This window comes from Vipera berus (genome assembly GCF_964194415.1).
Source record: "Vipera berus genome assembly, chromosome: 1".
Taxonomy (NCBI): Eukaryota; Metazoa; Chordata; class Lepidosauria; order Squamata; family Viperidae; genus Vipera; species Vipera berus.
Genome location: NC_138202.1, coordinates 326,671,727 through 326,689,543, shown reverse-complemented (window position 1 = coordinate 326,689,543; position 17,817 = coordinate 326,671,727). Strand labels below are relative to the sequence as shown.

Here is a 17,817-nt window from a genome sequence, read left to right as displayed (position 1 = left end):
GCCCGCCCGCCTCCCCCTTTGGCTCCTCGTCGCCGGGGCTGAGAGCCCCGGCGAGCGAAAGCCGCGCTTCGCCCGCCCGCCTCCCCCTTTGGCTCCTCGTCGCCGGGGCTGAGAGCCCCGGCAAGCGAAAGCCGCACTTCGCCCGCCCGCCTCCCCCTTTGGCTCCTCGTCGCCGGGGCTGAGAGCCCCGGCGAGCGAAAGCCGCGCTTCGCCCGCCCGCCTCCCCCTTTGGCTCCTCGTCGCCGGGGCTGAGAGCCCCGGCAAGCGAAAGCCGCACTTCGCCCGCCCGCCTCCCCCTTTGGCTCCTCGTCGCCGGGGCTGAGAGCCCCGGCAAGCGAAAGCCGCACTTCGCCCGCCCGCCCCCCGTTGGCTCCTCGTCGCCGGGGCTGAGAGCCCCGGCAAGCGAAAGCCGCACTTCGCCCGCCCGCCCGCCCCCCTGTTGGCTCCTCGTCGCCGGGGCTGTGCGCGCTTCCCCCCCTTCCCTCTCGTCGCCGGGGCTTGCAAAACGGCGGATCCAGCCTCTGCCGGCAGACACGCTTGCAGAACGGCGGATCGAGCCTCTGCCGCCAGCAAAGGCTCGATCCGCCATTCTCCAACGTGTCTGCCGGCAGAGGCTCGATCCGCCGTTTTGCAAGCCGCCGGCAGAGGCTGGATCCGCTGGTGCACGTTTTGCCTCTCTCGCCCGGTGGAGAAAAGGGGGCAGCGGGAGCCTCTGGGTGCCCAAGCCACGCCGGAGGGTCTCCAACGTGTGTGTGTGTGTGTGTGTGTGTGTGTGTGTGTGTGTGTGTGTGGCGGGGGGAAAATCAAATTGGATCTTTTTATTGATGTATCCTACTTTTATTCGGTATTAGGTTTTTATGGATCAATTATGAACACCCGGGGTCCCTCTGCGACTTACGGGCGAAATATCTAACTTCAGAGCCATCCTCTCCAGCTGCGGTGGCCCGGGGGAGGGCAGCACGGGGCTGTAGGTACTCCAGATAGTTGGGGGGGATCCAACCTGCCGCGGGGGGTGGGAGTGGGACTTTAGTCACGGACGGCGAGAGGAACCTTCGGAAGGGGAAGCAGGAACGAAGAGAAGATGAGGGTGGAGCGATCGGGGAGCCGGTAACTCAAGTTCCCCGAGTGGCTTTCAGCACTGGAGAAAATGCAAAATCGCTCGAGACCAAACTCGAAGGAATCAGCTGCCGGTGGGAGCGAGGCGATCCGTGTGGTCCCGTGACAGCCAGTCGGGCAAGCAACGCGAAGAGCGGCAGGGCTTTATTTTTGCACCGTGGAGCTCCCCCTCCCGCCCAAACTCCCCCTCCCTCCCCCTCACTTCCCAGAGCTGAATAGAAGGCAGAGGCTCGATCCGCCGTTCTGCAAGCGTGTCTGCCGGCAGAGGCTCGATCCGCCGTTTTGCAAGCCCCGGCGACGAGAGGGAAGGTGGGGAAGCGCGCACAGCCCCGGCGACGAGAGGGAAGGGGGGGAAGCGCGCACAGCCCTGCCCCCATCCACCTCCAGTATGGATGGCTCTGCCAAAAGAAAAGCAGCCGAAGCAAGCCTCCCATTGAGAGAATGGGGCGGCGGAGGCTTGCAAAACGGCGGATCCAGCCTCTGCCGGCAGCGGAGGCTTGCAGAACGGCGCATCGAGCCTCTGCCGGCGGCAGAGGCTGGATCCGCGCTCTGCAAGCCTCTGCCGCCGGCAGAGGCTCGATCCGCCATTCTGCAAGCGTGTCTGCCGGCAGAGGCTCAATCCGCCGTTTTGCAAGCCGCCGGCAGAGGCTGGATCCGCCGTTTTGCAAGCCTCCGCCGCCCCATTCTCTCAATGGGAGGCTTGCTTCGGCTGCTTTTCTTTTGGCAGAGCCATCCATACTGGAGGTGGATGGGGGGGCAGGGCTGGTGCACGTTTTGCCTTGTTTTGCGCATGCGCGTGCGTGCATGCACACGCGCGCACATTTTGCGGCTCCCACTTTTTTGTGTTTGTGAGGGAACCGGTTCTGAGTGGCTCTTTGCCTTTTTCCGGTTGCCGACCCCTGATTTAGGTAGATAACTGCAGTTAGGGAGGGGTGGAAAATGGCACTTTTAAATGCTTCCCTTTTAAAAAGAAATTTCTCCAACTTTTGTGCATTATTTTTTTTTACTCAGTTTACTATGTTATGCTTTGCAGCACCATCTGCTAACTACATAAGATCCAAAACATTTGAAGGTACTTGTCCACTACATCTTTCCGCAAGTAAAGGAAACCTGGAATGTGCTGCTATTCTTCTGGAATCTGGTGCTGATCCTAATGAGCTCACTCACGATGCCACCACTCCCTTATTTCTAGGTGAGTATACTGTTACCAAACATTTAAGAGGTTACACAGGGGAAAAAATCCTCAAATGGAGACATTTTAAATTTCTTTTCATAACTGATCATCATCACTTTAATTCTTCTAGTTGCGTGCTTTGGTACAAACAAAAAGGAATATAAAAATAACAAAAATGCCTTCATTACTTTATATTAATACAAAGTTTCAGCTAGTCATAGTTCTTGAATATACTGCATATATAGCTGTTATGGGATTGTTTTTGTGCAGGATATACAAATCCAAATGCATGGACACATCTGTGCAGTTTTGTATTTTTTCCATTTTTCTCACTGGTATTGTCCAGTGCTCTTCAGTTTGAAGTGTTGGGCAAGTGGTTTACAGTTGCTTCTACTTTAAAAAGGTTTCGATATATGCGGGCAAGATAGGTCATTTGGCTTCATATTTTCAATTCTCAAGTCATTCTTGAGAGTAAACTATATTTGGGTCTTGAACAGTTTTCGAAAGCAAGATTTGTGATTCAGTGCATATGCGTTTGTTTTACATTATGATTCACCTTTTAAAAAAGCAAAAAGCTTACAGAGGGTGGTACCATCTGTAGCACTAGGACTGTGATGGATTGTGTAAAGCAAATGGCACTGTATATATGGCCCAAGTTTTTTTGTTCTTTTTTGTGTTTTGAAGGTTCCTTTGTCCCCCCCCCCCCCCGTTTTAATGGTGATGAGCCTATTTTAGCATTTTGGTAATAATTTTTGGTTATTCTTGTTATCAGAGTGCCAGACCACTGTCATTGATTGTTGGCAATTATGTTCAGAAAAGTTCTAGGTGACATATAACAGGGTCTGTATTAGGGACTGACTTCATCCTTGTCACTTGAATCGGTACAATCTCTTTCTGTTAATAAGGAAGGTGTTTATTTTGCTTTGAACCAAAACCAGGATAGAGTATTTTCATCATCTTTCAAATATGTTTCTTATTTCCCATGTGTTGTTTAATACATCTGTTGCCATTTTTCAGGTGGGAAACTGCCTCCTTTTATAACATCAATTACCAGTTCCTTGTACAAATGGGCAAAATTCTATTGGTCATTTAGTTTTTTTAGCTGCTTTGAAAGGGAAGAAAAAGTCTCATTTAAGCTCTTGGGTCCATACACCAAGATTTACTCCCAAGGACTGTATTGGAAAGGCAAGGTTGTGAAACATTTGGAGGATTATTCAGTAATTGAACAATGGTCACAGGACTAATGGAAATGGCAATCTTTTAAATAGGGAGGAACCAACTGCTATGAATGGGCCGGTAGGTGTCAGTGTTATCCAAGGAGCAGCAAAATGTTGAATTGATTTTAAAAATCTTAGACTTCAGTGTACTCTTATAAATTACAACACTTGTTTCAAAAATTCAGCGATGCTTTGACTAAGGAAGAAATCCTTTACTGGAAACTCAGAATTGTTTAATTGGTCTCTGGATGGGTTGCAAAAATATCAGGATAATCAGTAATGAATAGAGGTGTAGTAGTGTTGAGAGTGATTATGTGCTCTCAAAGGAATAGAATTTGTCTCAGTGCAGCTTGGACTGGTCGGCTGTCTTTGGATATGCTTGCATTATTTTTTATTTTTATTGGTTATCATCTGATCTTTGGCTAAATGATTAGATTTATTGCAGAGGAAATAAAACAATCAGTTTGGAGGCTGCCAGGAATGAGAAAAGCCTCATTAGCCACACTAGCTTCAGAATTAATAATTCTTTACTTTCAGTGCTTGTCAAGCTGAATTCTAGCCCACAGGCTAACCTGCTAGAACTGTATTTCTGTATTGTGAACAATTGTTTCTTAAGTAATTAGATATTTTCTGCTGGTTGCAATGATCTGTTATAGATTAGAATGTTCTTATACAGAACTTTTCAATTTATCCCCAATATCAACATTGCTAGCTGATTAGTGTAGAGTAATATTGCTGTACATCAGTAGGCATAAAAGACTTCTTTTTCTTTTTTTACCTCAAAGTTACAGTAAAGCAAACACATATTCATTCCCCAATTTAGAAATCAGAGCGCTGATCAATGTAATGTAGCTGTGGTGCAGGTCTGGCTTATAAAATATGATGGTAAAGGTTCATTTTATACTGCATGTAGATACTAGTCAGTCTTGAATTATGCAAAACACACCTCAGTTTCAAATTATTTCTTAAAAGGAAATTTGACGTTTTAACATCTTTTTTTGTTTCAAATGATAAAAAGAGCATTGTGTTTGTTTAAAAAGAGAAACCTCTTTTTCAAAATTCCATTCAGAGCAAAGCAATTCAAGAGTTCTCTAAAATCAGCCTGAAAGCCGTAGGCTCTCAATTGAACTTGGCTAATTCTAGAAATCCTGTCCAACATCTCCTTACTGTTGTAGCTTTAGTTGTTACTTGGTCTCAGCAACAATAAAATCTATTTTCAAAGAGTTCCTGACTTTGCATTTTCTTCATGTGTGAGGATTTGGGATTTTGGAGTTAATACCTCAGTGAGAGAGTTAAATCTACATGGAGAATTAAAAGTGATCAAGGCAAATTCTTGGCTTAATGTGAAATAGAAACTGCCTTGGCAGTGCAATAATCAGGCAAAAACATGGAAAGAAATAATATATTCTCAGTTCTTCCTTTGTTCAACTTTTTAAGATCATATAAGTTTCTTTAAAAATGCTGTTCTTAACAATGCCTTTTAAACTTTTCCACCTGTACAGGATAGCAATGAACCTCCACAATTTATAAATTAACTTATTGTTTAGAAGCATTTACCACTGTTGGACCTTATATCTTCAATCCCCTACTCATCACTTTTTCACTGTAATCTTCCTTGTTGCATGTTTTTCATAGTATTCACCCTTCTTTTCTTAGAGTTACGAATTTATATTGCAATAGACATATATGCATTAGATATATAATGTAAACCACCCTGAGTCACTTTGCAGTGAGATGGATGTGTGTGTATCCACAGAATCTGCTTGACTTTTAAGTGCATATAGTATTCTCATAATTTTTTTAAAAAGGTTTCACTTTCATTTCGTAGGAGATAATAGCACAGATAATATAAGCATTCAAGATTTTTTTCATTTTAGAAAAGTATTCTTTGAATATGTTTTTGGTCTGTTTGCACATTTCATATATATAGTATATGCAAGATATTTAAATCTTCTTGCTATCTAATTTTGAATTGCTGATAAAGCTACAGAATAATAACTGCAGTGATGCTGATGTTTCCAAAACTGCCTTCGCATGAATAAGAAACTACTGAATAATAATTGCATTTGTTGCCAGAGATGAGATCTATGATGTGCTGTTAGGAAGATAAGTTAATATCTCTTTTTAGTTTTTTTTTAGTTAACTGAAAGCCTAATGAAAGATGAATCTTAAACAAGACTTTTAAAATAATATAAGGTGGTCAAAATCAGCTGCCAAAGGGATGCTTTCCATACTGTGGGAGCAATACAGAAAAAAGAAAAATGCCCTTTCTTGTGAGCCATAAAATGAGTCTCCTTTAACAGGCATGTCTTCAGAAGGACATCTGCCACATTTCTGAATAGTCAGACAAATTCATAACAGACATGAACTCTTAAATAGTAAGGCCCTAAACGGAAGGAAGGAAGGAAGATTTTCAATACTCCCTGCCAGATTCTTACAAGGAAACTCAATGGGGAAGCTGGCAGGAAGTTGGAAATTGCTCCTGCTCCCACTGTTTTTTTCCCTGCCCTTGGTCATTCTTTTTCTCTGTTTAGGTAAGAAAATATCTCTGAAATGATGACCCAGCGGGGCATGGGTTGTCTAGTGTATAATAATAATAGCTTTTAACCCACTCTTTGAAGCTGTTGAAAACGGACATACTAATGTGATTAAGCTTCTCCTTCAACATGGAGCCAATCTTAATGGATCCCACTGCTGGTCTGAATGGAATTCTTTGCACCAGGCAGCTTTTCAGGTAAGCTGTAAGTCCATAATTTCATTTCCATGCGAATAAAAGTTTTTCTCTTTTTCTCTTTAAAGAACAAGTTTGTGTAGTTTTTCCAAGCCATTTACTCTTTGATCTGTGACAGTATAGTACAGGAAACTCAGTTTAAATGCAAATGATCATTCTCAATATGGCAAGAGCTGAAGAGAGTGTATACTTTTTAAATAATAAAAGTATTACGCATATTCAAGAAATTATCAGGTGTAATATGGGTCATAAATCTCTTATTGAGCAATAATTCACACGAACTAATTATTTTATCCCATTACACTGAGACCATCAAAGAAATAACATACCGTATATACTTGAGTATAAGCCGACTCGAGTATAAGCCGAGACCCCCAATTTTACCCCCAAAAACTGGAAAAAGTTATTGACTCGAGTATAAGCCGAGGCTGGGAAATGCAGCAGCTGGAGGCTGGATCCCCCTGCTGAGATGAGAGAACGGGGTGGCAAGCCGCCGAGAGAATGGGGCGGTGGAGTGCTCCGCCGAGAGAATGGGGCGGCTTGCTGTTCTCTCGGTGCAGCACGGCAGAGGCTGGATCTCGCGAAAGAAGTCTCCGCTGAGCGAGAGAATGAGGCGTCTCAGCGCCCATTTTCTCGGTGAAGACTTCTTTCAGGGGATGCAGCTTCTGCTGCCCCTTTCTCTCAGCTGCCCAGTGGAACAGCTTGCCACCAGAAATCAAGAGTGCTCCATCACTGGAGGTTTTTAAGAAGAGACTGGACATTCACCTGTCTGAGATGGTATCGGTCAGTGGTGGCGAAACTTTTAGAGACCGAGTGCCCAAACCGCAAGCCAAAACCCACTTGTTTATCACAAAGTGCCAAGGCAGCATCGGCATTCTGGTGCCCTCGGGGGAGGGGACAGGGAGGCGCCTCTGAGTGCCGTCTCTGGCACGAAAAAAAAGGGGGAGCAAAAAATGGGCCACCGTACCGCAAGGCACAAAAACGCCAACCGCCGTGCCGCAGGGTGCAGATACAAGGCACCGCATCACGTGAGAACGGGGCTGGGCTAGTGAGTATCACGCAGGCACTAGCCCCGCCCCCTTTGCAGCATGTGCCTGCTCGTGGCCCTGTGCGCGCATGCACGCATGTAAAATGCTTCCCCCTCCCTTTTCTTCCAGTCCACCAACCAACAAGGACCTGCTGCTGGCAGCGGTGGTGGCGCACGTGCCAACAGAGAGGGCTCTGAGTGCCACCTCTGGCAGGCGTGCCATAGGTTCACCACCACTGGTATAGGTCCTCCTGCTTGAGCAAGGGGCTGGACTAGAAGACCTCCAAGGTCCCTTCCAGCTCTATTCTATTCTATTCTATTCTATTCTATTCTATTCTATTCTATTCTATTCTATTCTATTCTATTCTATTCTATTCTATTCTATTCTATTCTATTCTATTCTATTCCATTCACTTTCTATATTTCTATTCTATTCTATTCTATTCTATTCTATTCTATTCTATTCTATTCTATTCTATTCTATTCTATTCTATTCTATTCTATTCTATTCTATTCACTTTCTATATTTCTATTCTATTCTATTCTTATTACCATTCTCTATTCTATTCTATTCTATTCTATTCTATTCTATTCTATTCTATTCTATTCTATTCTATTCTATTCTATTCTATTCTATTCTATTCTATTCACTTTCTATATTTCTATTCTATTCTATTCTATTCTTATTACCATTCTCTATTCTATTCTATTCTATTCTATTCTATTCTATTCTATTCTATTCTATTCTATTCTATTCTATTCTATTCTATTCTATTCTATTCTATTCACTTTCTATATTTCTATTCTATTCTATTCTATTCTATTCTATTCTATTCTATTCTATTCTATTCTATTCTATTCTATTCTATTCTATTCTATTCTATTCTATTCTATTCTATTCTATTCTTATTACCATTCTCTATTCTATTCTATTCTATTCTATTCTATTCTATTCTATTCTATTCTATTCTATTCTATTCACTTTCTATATTTCTATTCTATTCTATTCCATTCACTTTCTATATTTCTATTCTATTCTATTCTATTCTATTCTATTCTATTCTATTCTATTCTATTCTATTCTATTCTATTCACTTTCTATATTTCTATTCTATTCTATTCTATTCTATTCTATTCTATTCTATTCTATTCTATTCTATTCTATTCACTTTCTATATTTCTATTCTATTCTATTCTATTCCATTCACTTTCTATATTTCTATTCTATTCTATTCTATTCTATTCTATTCTATTCTATTCTATTCTATTCTATTCTATTCTATTCTATTCTATTCTATTCACTTTCTATATTTCTATTCTATTCTATTCTGTTCTGTTCTGTTCTGTTCTGTTCTGTTCTGTTCTACGTTCTGTTCCAATCCATTCCATATTTTCTATTCCATTCTGTTCCACTGTCAGAGCCCATCGGAGGCAACCCAGTCAGCCCAAACAGGAGTTACACTAAGGCTACGCAGCCTCTCCTCTCAACCTGAACCCCTCCTTACCTTTCCTTTTATCTGCATCCTATTTTTAACTGCCGGCTCTGCCCTGCCCTATTTTGTCCTGTGAGGATGGGGAGAAACAGCAAGTGAGTGAGGATGGGGAGAAACAGCAAGAAGACCGGGTGGGGTGGGGTGGGTTAATCACTAAACCTTCCAGTGTTTAACCAAAGCAGCTTTTGCATTTGTCAAGCTCTGCTAGCAGGGCACTGGACGGGCCTGGCGGAGCTGCTGAAGGTGAACGGGAGAAGGTGAGTCTTCGCCAAGAAAATCTCAGCGCCCATTTTCTCGGCGAAGACTTCTTTCGGGGGATGCAGCTTCTGCCGCCCCTTTCTCTCAGCTGCCCAGCTAAGAGAAGGGGTGACAGAGGCTGGATCCTCCGAAACAAGTCTCCGTGAGACGAGAGAACAAGGCGTTGGAGCGCTCCGTGAAGTGTGGGGTGGGGAAGCTTGCCGCCCATTCTCTCAGCGACGAAGACTTCTTTCGGGGGATGCAGCTTCTGCCGCCCCTTTCTCTCAGCTGCCCAGCTAAGAGAAGGGGTGACAGAGGCTGGATCCTCCGAAACAAGTCTCCGTGAGACGAGAGAACAAGGCGTTGGAGCGCTCCGTGAAGTGTGGGGTGGGGAAGCTTGCCGCCCATTGTCTCAGCGACGAAGACTTCTTTCGGGGGATGCAGCTTCTGCCGCCCCTTTCTCTCAGCTGCCCAGCTAAGAGAAGGGGTGACAGAGGCTGGATCCTCCGAAACAAGTCTCCGTGAGACGAGAGAACAAGGCGTTGGAGCGCTCCGTGAAGTGTGGGGTGGGGAAGCTTGCCGCCCATTGTCTCAGCGATGAAGACTTCTTTCGGGGGATGCAGCTTCTGCCGCCCCTTTCTCTCAGCTGCCCAGCTAAGAGAAGGGGTGACAGAGGCTGGATCCTCCGAAACAAGTCTCCGTGAGACGAGAGAACAAGGCGTTGGAGCGCTCCGCGAAGTGTGGGGTGGGGAAGCTTGCCGCCCATTCTCTCAGCGACGAAGACTTCTTTCGGGGGATGCAGCTTCTGCCGCCCCTTTCTCTCAGCTGCCCAGCTAAGAGAAGGGGTGACAGAGGCTGGATCCTCCGAAACAAGTCTCCGTGAGACGAGAGAACAAGGCGTTGGAGCGCTCCGTGAAGTGTGGGGTGGGGAAGCTTGCCGCCCATTGTCTCAGCGACGAAGACTTCTTTCGGGGGATGCAGCTTCTGCCGCCCCTTTCTCTCAGCTGCCCAGCTAAGAGAAGGGGTGACAGAGGCTGGATCCTCCGAAACAAGTCTCCATGAGACGAGAGAACAAGGCGTTGGAGCGCTCCGCGAAGTGTGGGGTGGGGAAGCTTGCCGCCCATTCTCTCAGCGACGAAGACTTCTTTCGGGGGATGCAGCTTCTGCCGCCCCTTTCTCTCAGCTGCCCAGCTAAGAGAAGGGGTGACAGAGGCTGGATCCTCCGAAACAAGTCTCCGTGAGACGAGAGAACAAGGCGTTGGAGCGCTCCGTGAAGTGTGGGGTGGGGAAGCTTGCCGCCCATTGTCTCAGCGACGAAGACTTCTTTCGGGGGATGCAGCTTCTGCCGCCCCTTTCTCTCAGCTGCCCAGCTGAGAGAAGGGGGTGACAGAGGCTGGATCCCCCGAAACAAGTCTTCGCCGAGAAAATGGGTGGCAAGCTTCCACCGCCCCATTCTCTTAGCGGAGGCTTGCAGAGGTGGCGGCGGAGCTGCGCGCGCAGCTCTCCAAACCGCCGCAGCCCGTTTGGAGAGCTGCTGCCTTCGTCCATGTTTGATGAAAGCAGCAGCTCTCCAAACGGGGGTAGAAGTTCTTTTTTTTTTTTGTTGACTGGAGTATAAGCCGAAGTGGAGTTTTTCAGCCCAAAAAGTGGGCTGAAAAATTCGGCTTATACTCAAGTATATACGGTAGGTTTTGATTGTTTAAAAAGTGAGCACAGCAGCCTATGGTTCCTCAGATAGACTCTCCATCTCTTTAGTTCTTTGGTGTAGTAGACTGCATTTTGACCTTTACATTTATATCCCACAGTTCTGAGTATGGTCATCGTTTCTGTAATGACTTCTTTGGGTTGTGGCAGGCAGATCTTGTTGAAATCAACTGTAATGTCTAGATATTCACGCACAAGTGGGAAAGGGCTTCTGCTTTCAAAAATCACTGTGCTTCCTTAACTTGATTCAGCCCTTTGTTTCTGATCCTGTGGTATTTTGAATGAAGAAGCTGTTAAGGGAAGGTGAAGGACGAATTAGAAAAGCCCCACTGCATGAGCAAAATGGTGCAGAAATACTTCTGGATTTAAACCAGTGAGAATTCTAAGTAATGGGGACTTTTTGACTGGAATTGACAATTTTGATGAAATCCCTTTCATTTAATGCCTTTATTTCTATACCATGTATGTCTTTAAGATCTTCCTGAGAGTTTGTTAGACTTTTAGTCATCCCACATCTGTAGAACTCAAACTCAAAACTATTGCTTTGATTTTTTAAGGTTTTATAGCAAAACTAGCTCATTTCTTCATTTATCTTTATGTCCATCTAGCCTTTAAGACTAAAAAAAGCCAAACAAACCTTACAGAGTCATTTTGTTGTTGTTTTTTCTCCCTTGAGAACTGCTTTAAAAACTCTTTTGTAAATCAGTCTTTCACTTGAGCAGAATTACATGTTACAAGAAACAAAAGGCTGCATTATAAAATGGCAGTCCTCTAAATCTATTTTGGCTTATATTTTGCCTGTATCCCATTATGTGTTTTCCATTGTCACTGGAAATATTGTAATGGGCTAGCATCAGCTGAATTTATCTTTAAGGGACCAAGGAACTGGCTATAAATAATAGCCAAAGTAGAAAGATTTCAGTTCTATAGCTGTATTTAACAACCTATCTTTTTCCCCATTTTAGAATTATTCTGAAATATTGAAATTACTCTTAGATGAAGGAGCCAACAAAGAGTCTGTAGATGATTTTGGGATCACACCTTTATTTATTGCTGCACAATATGGAAAACTGGAATGCTTAAGGATACTTATATCATATGGTAATTTCTGCAAAACTACAGTTATTGTGGCTTTCATTAGTGGAAGCGGTGGTCGAATTGTAGCAGATAGATTATCTTATTAGCTTCTTATTTTCTGTTAAGACTCTAGATTTAGGGACTGACTGGCAGAATAGAACGCCATCTAAAAACAGAGTTTGAGTGATTATGCACATCTCTTGTTGTATGATGAGATCAAATGATATATCTATGGCCAACTTTATATGACCTCCTCCCCCCAGAAGCAGTCTCATGTGGAATGGCTGGCAAGTTCTCATAGAACCTTACGGCTCCACTGAACCTAGTTGAGAAACTCTGGGCTAGACAATAAAGAATTTAAGCTGGGAATAGACAATATAGTAATGGTAATAGCCAAAAAAATGAGTGGTTGCATCAATCATGAAGTAATTAGAAGTATAGGATCTTGCTATTTCTTGAGTCTTTTATCAGACGTTAGGTGCATTTTTGCTGTAATGTTCATAGTCTTAATGTTAGTCTTGCTAAATTTTACTGTGTTGAAATAAATGCCTAACTGAACCTGAAAATAAGGATAATTCTGCCCCTATGACTGTTCTGGTGAGCAGTAAAGATCCACTTCTTCTGCAGAGCTTTTGAAGACAGATTAGAATGATGAATATTGTTCCTAAGGGAAGTGAGGCGATAATGTTTGAATTGCATTTAATACCTTGTATTTGGATAGAAATGGGTACAGTTGCAGTTTGTAGAAATCCTGAAAAGATTTAGTAACCTTATTGTAATCCCAGTAGTTATACTAGTTCCTGTCTAAGCATAGATTATAAAAATAAGGTTTAGTGGGCCATTGAAAGGGAGGAGCATTTGCATTGGTCAGTCTTTATCAATTTATTGAAATTCCCTTGTCAATTTATTGAAATTTCCTCATCAGGAGCAAACATTAATTGTCAAGCTAAAGATCGAGCCACACCCCTTTTCATTGCGGCCCAGGAAGGCAATGATAAATGTGTGGAGCTGTTACTAGCTGAAGGAGCCAATCCAAACCTATACTGCAATGAAGAAGAATGGCAGCTACCTATCCATGCAGCAGCACAAATGGGACACATCAAGTAAGTGATATGAAAAAAATGCTCCTGGTTTCTGTTAAGACCTGAGCTCCATAAAGGAAGAAAGAGCATAAATTATGAAATAAAATTAATATAAGACATTTTGAATAATGGAAATAAGACATTCCTATTTATGAACTATATTTTCTAAGCAATATTAGAAATTATTTAATCTTTCAGATTGTTAACAGTTGATGAATCAGTTTTGTATCTGCTCTCATGTTGACTGGTAGTAAAACCAATTTTACTTAGAATGTTTTTCTAACATCTTTCACTTTCTTCATTGTTTTTTATATATTTATGTGGGATAAAAGTAAAAAAAAAGGTTGATATTTCTCTGGAATAAATCGGCATTATGATTGTCTTCAATGACCCAATTTCTCCTTGAAAATTCCAGAAAATAGCAATGTTTGGATTGAAAAATTTAAGCCCTAAATCTCATGCTTTTAATCAGAACCAAAAGAACAAACCAGCAATTCGTTGTGAGGCATTGACACAGAATAGGAAGAAAAGCAGGATAAAGGAAAAGAAACTGTTGTATGAATGGAAGTTCCATTCTTCCTTTAGGGTAGAGGTCCCCAACTTATGGGCCATGACCCAATACTCGGCCATGGCCTCTTGGCTGCCAAGCTGCATGAGTAGCTGGGCCGTGCATGCACATGTGTTCACTCCCCCTTGCCGTGAGTGTTGTGCAGGTGGTGGCAGCACTGCTAGTATCGTAAGTATCTGGGTGGCAGTGCTGCCCAGAACCTTGCTGTGGGGCAGCAGCACTGCAAGCGGCAGGTAGGCTGCGATGCGATCATCACGCGGGAAGGGTGGCATCGCTGTGGGCCACAGTGTGATCCTGGCGCGGGGCAGTGGTGCGAGCCTTGTGCAGGGGTGGCATCGCTGTGGGCCATGGCACGATTCTTGCGCAGGGGCGGTGGCATGATCCTCGTGCAGGGGCAGCATTGCTGCAGGCCGCGGCACAATCCTTGTGCTGGTGATAGCATTGCTGTGAGCCTGGCGGCAGCAGCACTACAACCATCACACAAGCACCACCGTCACTGAGAGCCTTGCGTGTATGCTCAAAGCCTCGTTTGTGTGGTGCGCATGCTTGCAGCTTGTTTGTGCGTGCACGCTTACATGTAGTCACATTCATGTCCGTAAGGTGCCTGCCCCTCCTCCAACTGGGCCACCAGCCCAAAAAGGTTGGAGAACCCTGCTTTAGGGCATGGATGTCCAACCTTTTAGCTTGCCTGGGGCACATATAAAATATATAACATAGTTAATGGCTCAGTGGTTGAAGACATTGACTTGTCAGCTGGAAAGCTGACAGGATTTAAGACCTGAGTGCTGCGTGACAGGGTGAGCTCTCATTGCTTGCCCCTGCTCTTGTCCACCTAGCATGCAAATACTAATAGATAAATAGGTACCACTTTGGTGGGAAAGTAACAGCGTTCCATGCAGTTCAACTTATAGTCATGCTGGTCACATGACCAGAAATGTCTTCGCACAATGTTTATCCCTTGGCTAAGAAACAGAGATAAACACCGACCCATAGAGTCAGACACAACTGGATGGAGAAGGGAATTTAAATTCTTCTGCTTACAGCTTTCTGTAAATAGTTCTGGCTTCACATCCAACTTTTGACTGCATGTGTCTGGAATGCTGTTTGAATGAACCACCAAGCTATAGAAATTGGATAGATTAAAAGAGGGCTATCAGGAAAGAGAAAATAACTTTAAAAATAAAATAAATCTCTTGTCAGAATGTATTAAATGTTAGATTTATCTTTACAGTAGCTTTAAAAAAATCAGATTTCTTTACTGTAAAAGCTTGTTCCAAAAACCTAGGTGCTATTTAAATTTTAAAAAGGTAAAGAAGCATCATTTATAGAGTATGACTATCTCAGCTTCTCCCTCTGGTGAAAAAAAGAAATGTTTTGTGCCTTTTTAAATCTAGCGGCAAAATTCCAAAATTTGAACTGAGACTGGGAAAACCAGGAATTAATATTCCAATCTAGGTAGCTGAAGAACTGGGAACATCTGTTTAAACAGGTGACTTGTTTAACATTTTACTGGCTTGTGATTTATATTCCTTCATGGTGCTAAAGTCTAATGTTATTGCTCTGACAAATTGAGCATGTAACCTCAGTCTTCAATCTATCAGGTTGCATACGGAGATTCCAAATCTTCTCTGGAGTGTTTATGTGATCTTTAATATTAATTTGGAATACCTAACCAGTTTTCTTTTTTTCACTCAGATTGAGAAATAGCAGCTTGCCTATCTAGAATATTGCAATTATCCTTTGTATTTTTTCTTTTAGTCAGCTATTTTATTGCAATCTGAACAGGTCTGTCATTTATCTTTTTATATTAGCCATTTGGAATTTAAAAAAAAAATTAAATAGGAATACATTTTATCTTTTCTTTTTTTTTTAAAAAAAAATATCAAATTTGGTTATGTTTTTTTCTGGTGAGATTGGTCTATCATCCAAGGAGGAGAGGAAGGGTGGATAATCCAGCTACATGCCTACACGTTAAATGGCCATGAGGTTGCATTTCTGCAATGATTTTGGTTTTTTTTTAATCTGTTTATTGCTAAAAAGGTAACACTGGTTTGAGAGTCCTATTTCCCTCACATACTAGAATTACACAGAGGACCCAGAGGATTTCAGAAAGAGAAGGTTTGAGACCTTCAACTTTTTACCACGTGGGCTCAGTTATCCTCTATGGAAGCCCTTGAACCAAGCTCAACTGCTAATAACAGCATGAATGAAATTATGCAATTTTTTGGCAGCAAAATTGAGATGATTTGCCACTGACTTTTCTAGGATTTTTTTTTAACCAATATAATCTTGTCTGCAGCCCTGGTATTTTTTTAAAGGTCTCATGTCCATTAGGCTGAACCCTACTTAGTTTTAGAATCCAGATGAGATCAGCTGGTTCTCTTTACCATTTGCTGAGATTTCAATTAGATACAGGACACAGTAACAGGCAGCAAATAATGGTTTTCTTTTAAGAGGTTTTCATCTGTAAGATACATAATAAAGATTTTTGTGCTTGCACAGTAACATCCATTTTACATTTTTGCAGTATATTGCGCATGCTGATACCGGTTACTGACCAGGTTTGTGGTAGTGCTGAAGGCAAAGTGAGTCCTGTCTACTCTGCAATCTACAGTGGTCAGGAGAATTGCTTGGAACTCTTGCTTAAGGAAGGTTACAGTCCGGATGCTCAGTCTTGTCCCATTTTTGGCTGCAGATCACCAATGTCTCTTGCTTTTCAAAAAGGGTACGTATGTTGTTTGCAGTTATTAAGGGACAAGGATGTTATGGGAACTATAAACTTGGAGTAAGATGGGTGGCCAATAAAAATTTAAAAATAAACAACCTAGCAAATAAGGTGAAAATATTATGGGAGCAGTAACTGGTTTGTATTAAAGGTTTTTCAAACTTTCTACTTTCAGATAATATTTCAACTTTAGTATGCCTGTTAAAGTAGTTGCTTGGAAAGGGCTTAGAGCAGTTCTACACAAACATATTGGCCTCGGGACCCCTTTATATTCTTAAAAATGAGTGAGGATTCCAAAGAGCTTTTTTAATGTGGGTTATATCTTGCAATATTTATTGCATTAGAAATCAAAACTGCGAAGTGTTAAAATATTTATTTTAACTTTGTGACATCCGTAAAGGTCTCAGGGACCCCTGGAGGTTCCCAGACCTCACTTTAAGAATCTCTGCCTTAGAACATGCAGCTTCACATCGCAGGAGAAATCAGTCAATACAGGGAATAGTTTTGGGGAACCTTCTCTGCTGTTAATTGATCCTTTTTATGGAGCTATTATTAAGCTAAGGAATCTTATTCTCCATATCAGATCACAATATTATTGTAACCTTGTGGAAGACTCACATAATATGGAAAACCCGTTGACAAAGTCTGAAATGCTTTTTACCTAAATGAAAAGGTAGCGACTTAGAGCCACAGAGTTGAGAGATTTGTTATTTTATAAAAAAAACAACGCATTGCTTATTATACTTCCACAAGCTGCTGAGGAGAATAAGAGTAAAAAAACTCTGGCATCCACTGCCAGTTAGATGAATTCATATACAAGAGAGCTGTTATAGTTTAGTTTTAGTGGTTAAGGCATCAGGCTAGAAACTGGGAGACCATGAGTTCTAGTACCACCTTAACCATGAAAGCCAGCTGGGACGCGGTGGCTCAGTGGGTTAGGACGCTGAGCATGTCGATCAAGCTTCTGCCAACCTAGCAGTTCGAAAGCACGTAAAAATGCAAGTAGAAAAATAGGGACCACTACGGTGGGAAGGTAACAGCGTTCTGTGCGCCTTTGACGTCTAGACATGCTGGCCACATGACCATGGAGACGTCCTCGGACAAGCGCTGGCTCTTCGGCTTTGAAACGGAGATGAGCACCGGCCCCTAGAGTCGAAAACGACTAGCACCCATGTGCGGGGGAACCTTTACGTGTATATATATATATATATATATATATATATATATATATATATAATAGCAATCCAAAAATTTTTTTACCCAAATATGTGCTGTCACTACTGTGACTACTGCCTGTGGATGGCCTTGGGTTAGGCCGAAACAGGAAATAAGATTTGTCCCATGTTTGGGGCCTAGCAAGGTATTCCAAATACTTAACAAACACTATATATATATATATATATATATATATATATATATATATATATATATATATATATATATATATATATATATATATATATATATATATATATATATATATATATATATATATATATATATATATATATATATATATATGTGTGTGTGTGTGTGTGTGTGTGTGTGTGTGTGTGTGTGTGTGTGTGTGTATAAAAGGTGAGATAAAGAAATAAAAACAACTAAATAAACAGTATATTATTGACTTGTGTTTTAAAATATTTACATGTTTATGGAATATTTCAGT

General features: G+C 42.3%; 1 protein-coding gene across 6 annotated transcripts in view; it reads left to right on the top strand.

Annotated features, from left to right (window-relative positions):
• Positions 1–17,817, top strand: part of ASB3 (ankyrin repeat and SOCS box containing 3) — a 69,633-nt gene that overhangs the window by 37,777 nt on the left and 14,039 nt on the right. For all 6 annotated transcript variants that reach the window (XM_081314045.1, XM_081314044.1, XM_081314048.1 and 3 more), the window contains exons 3-7: positions 2,150–2,308; positions 6,129–6,241; positions 11,665–11,800; positions 12,702–12,879; positions 15,954–16,151. In XM_081314045.1, coding sequence (XP_081170171.1) covers positions 2,150–2,308; positions 6,129–6,241; positions 11,665–11,800; positions 12,702–12,879; positions 15,954–16,151 — 784 coding nt within the window. The remainder of the gene's footprint in view (positions 1–2,149; positions 2,309–6,128; positions 6,242–11,664; positions 11,801–12,701; positions 12,880–15,953; positions 16,152–17,817) is intronic.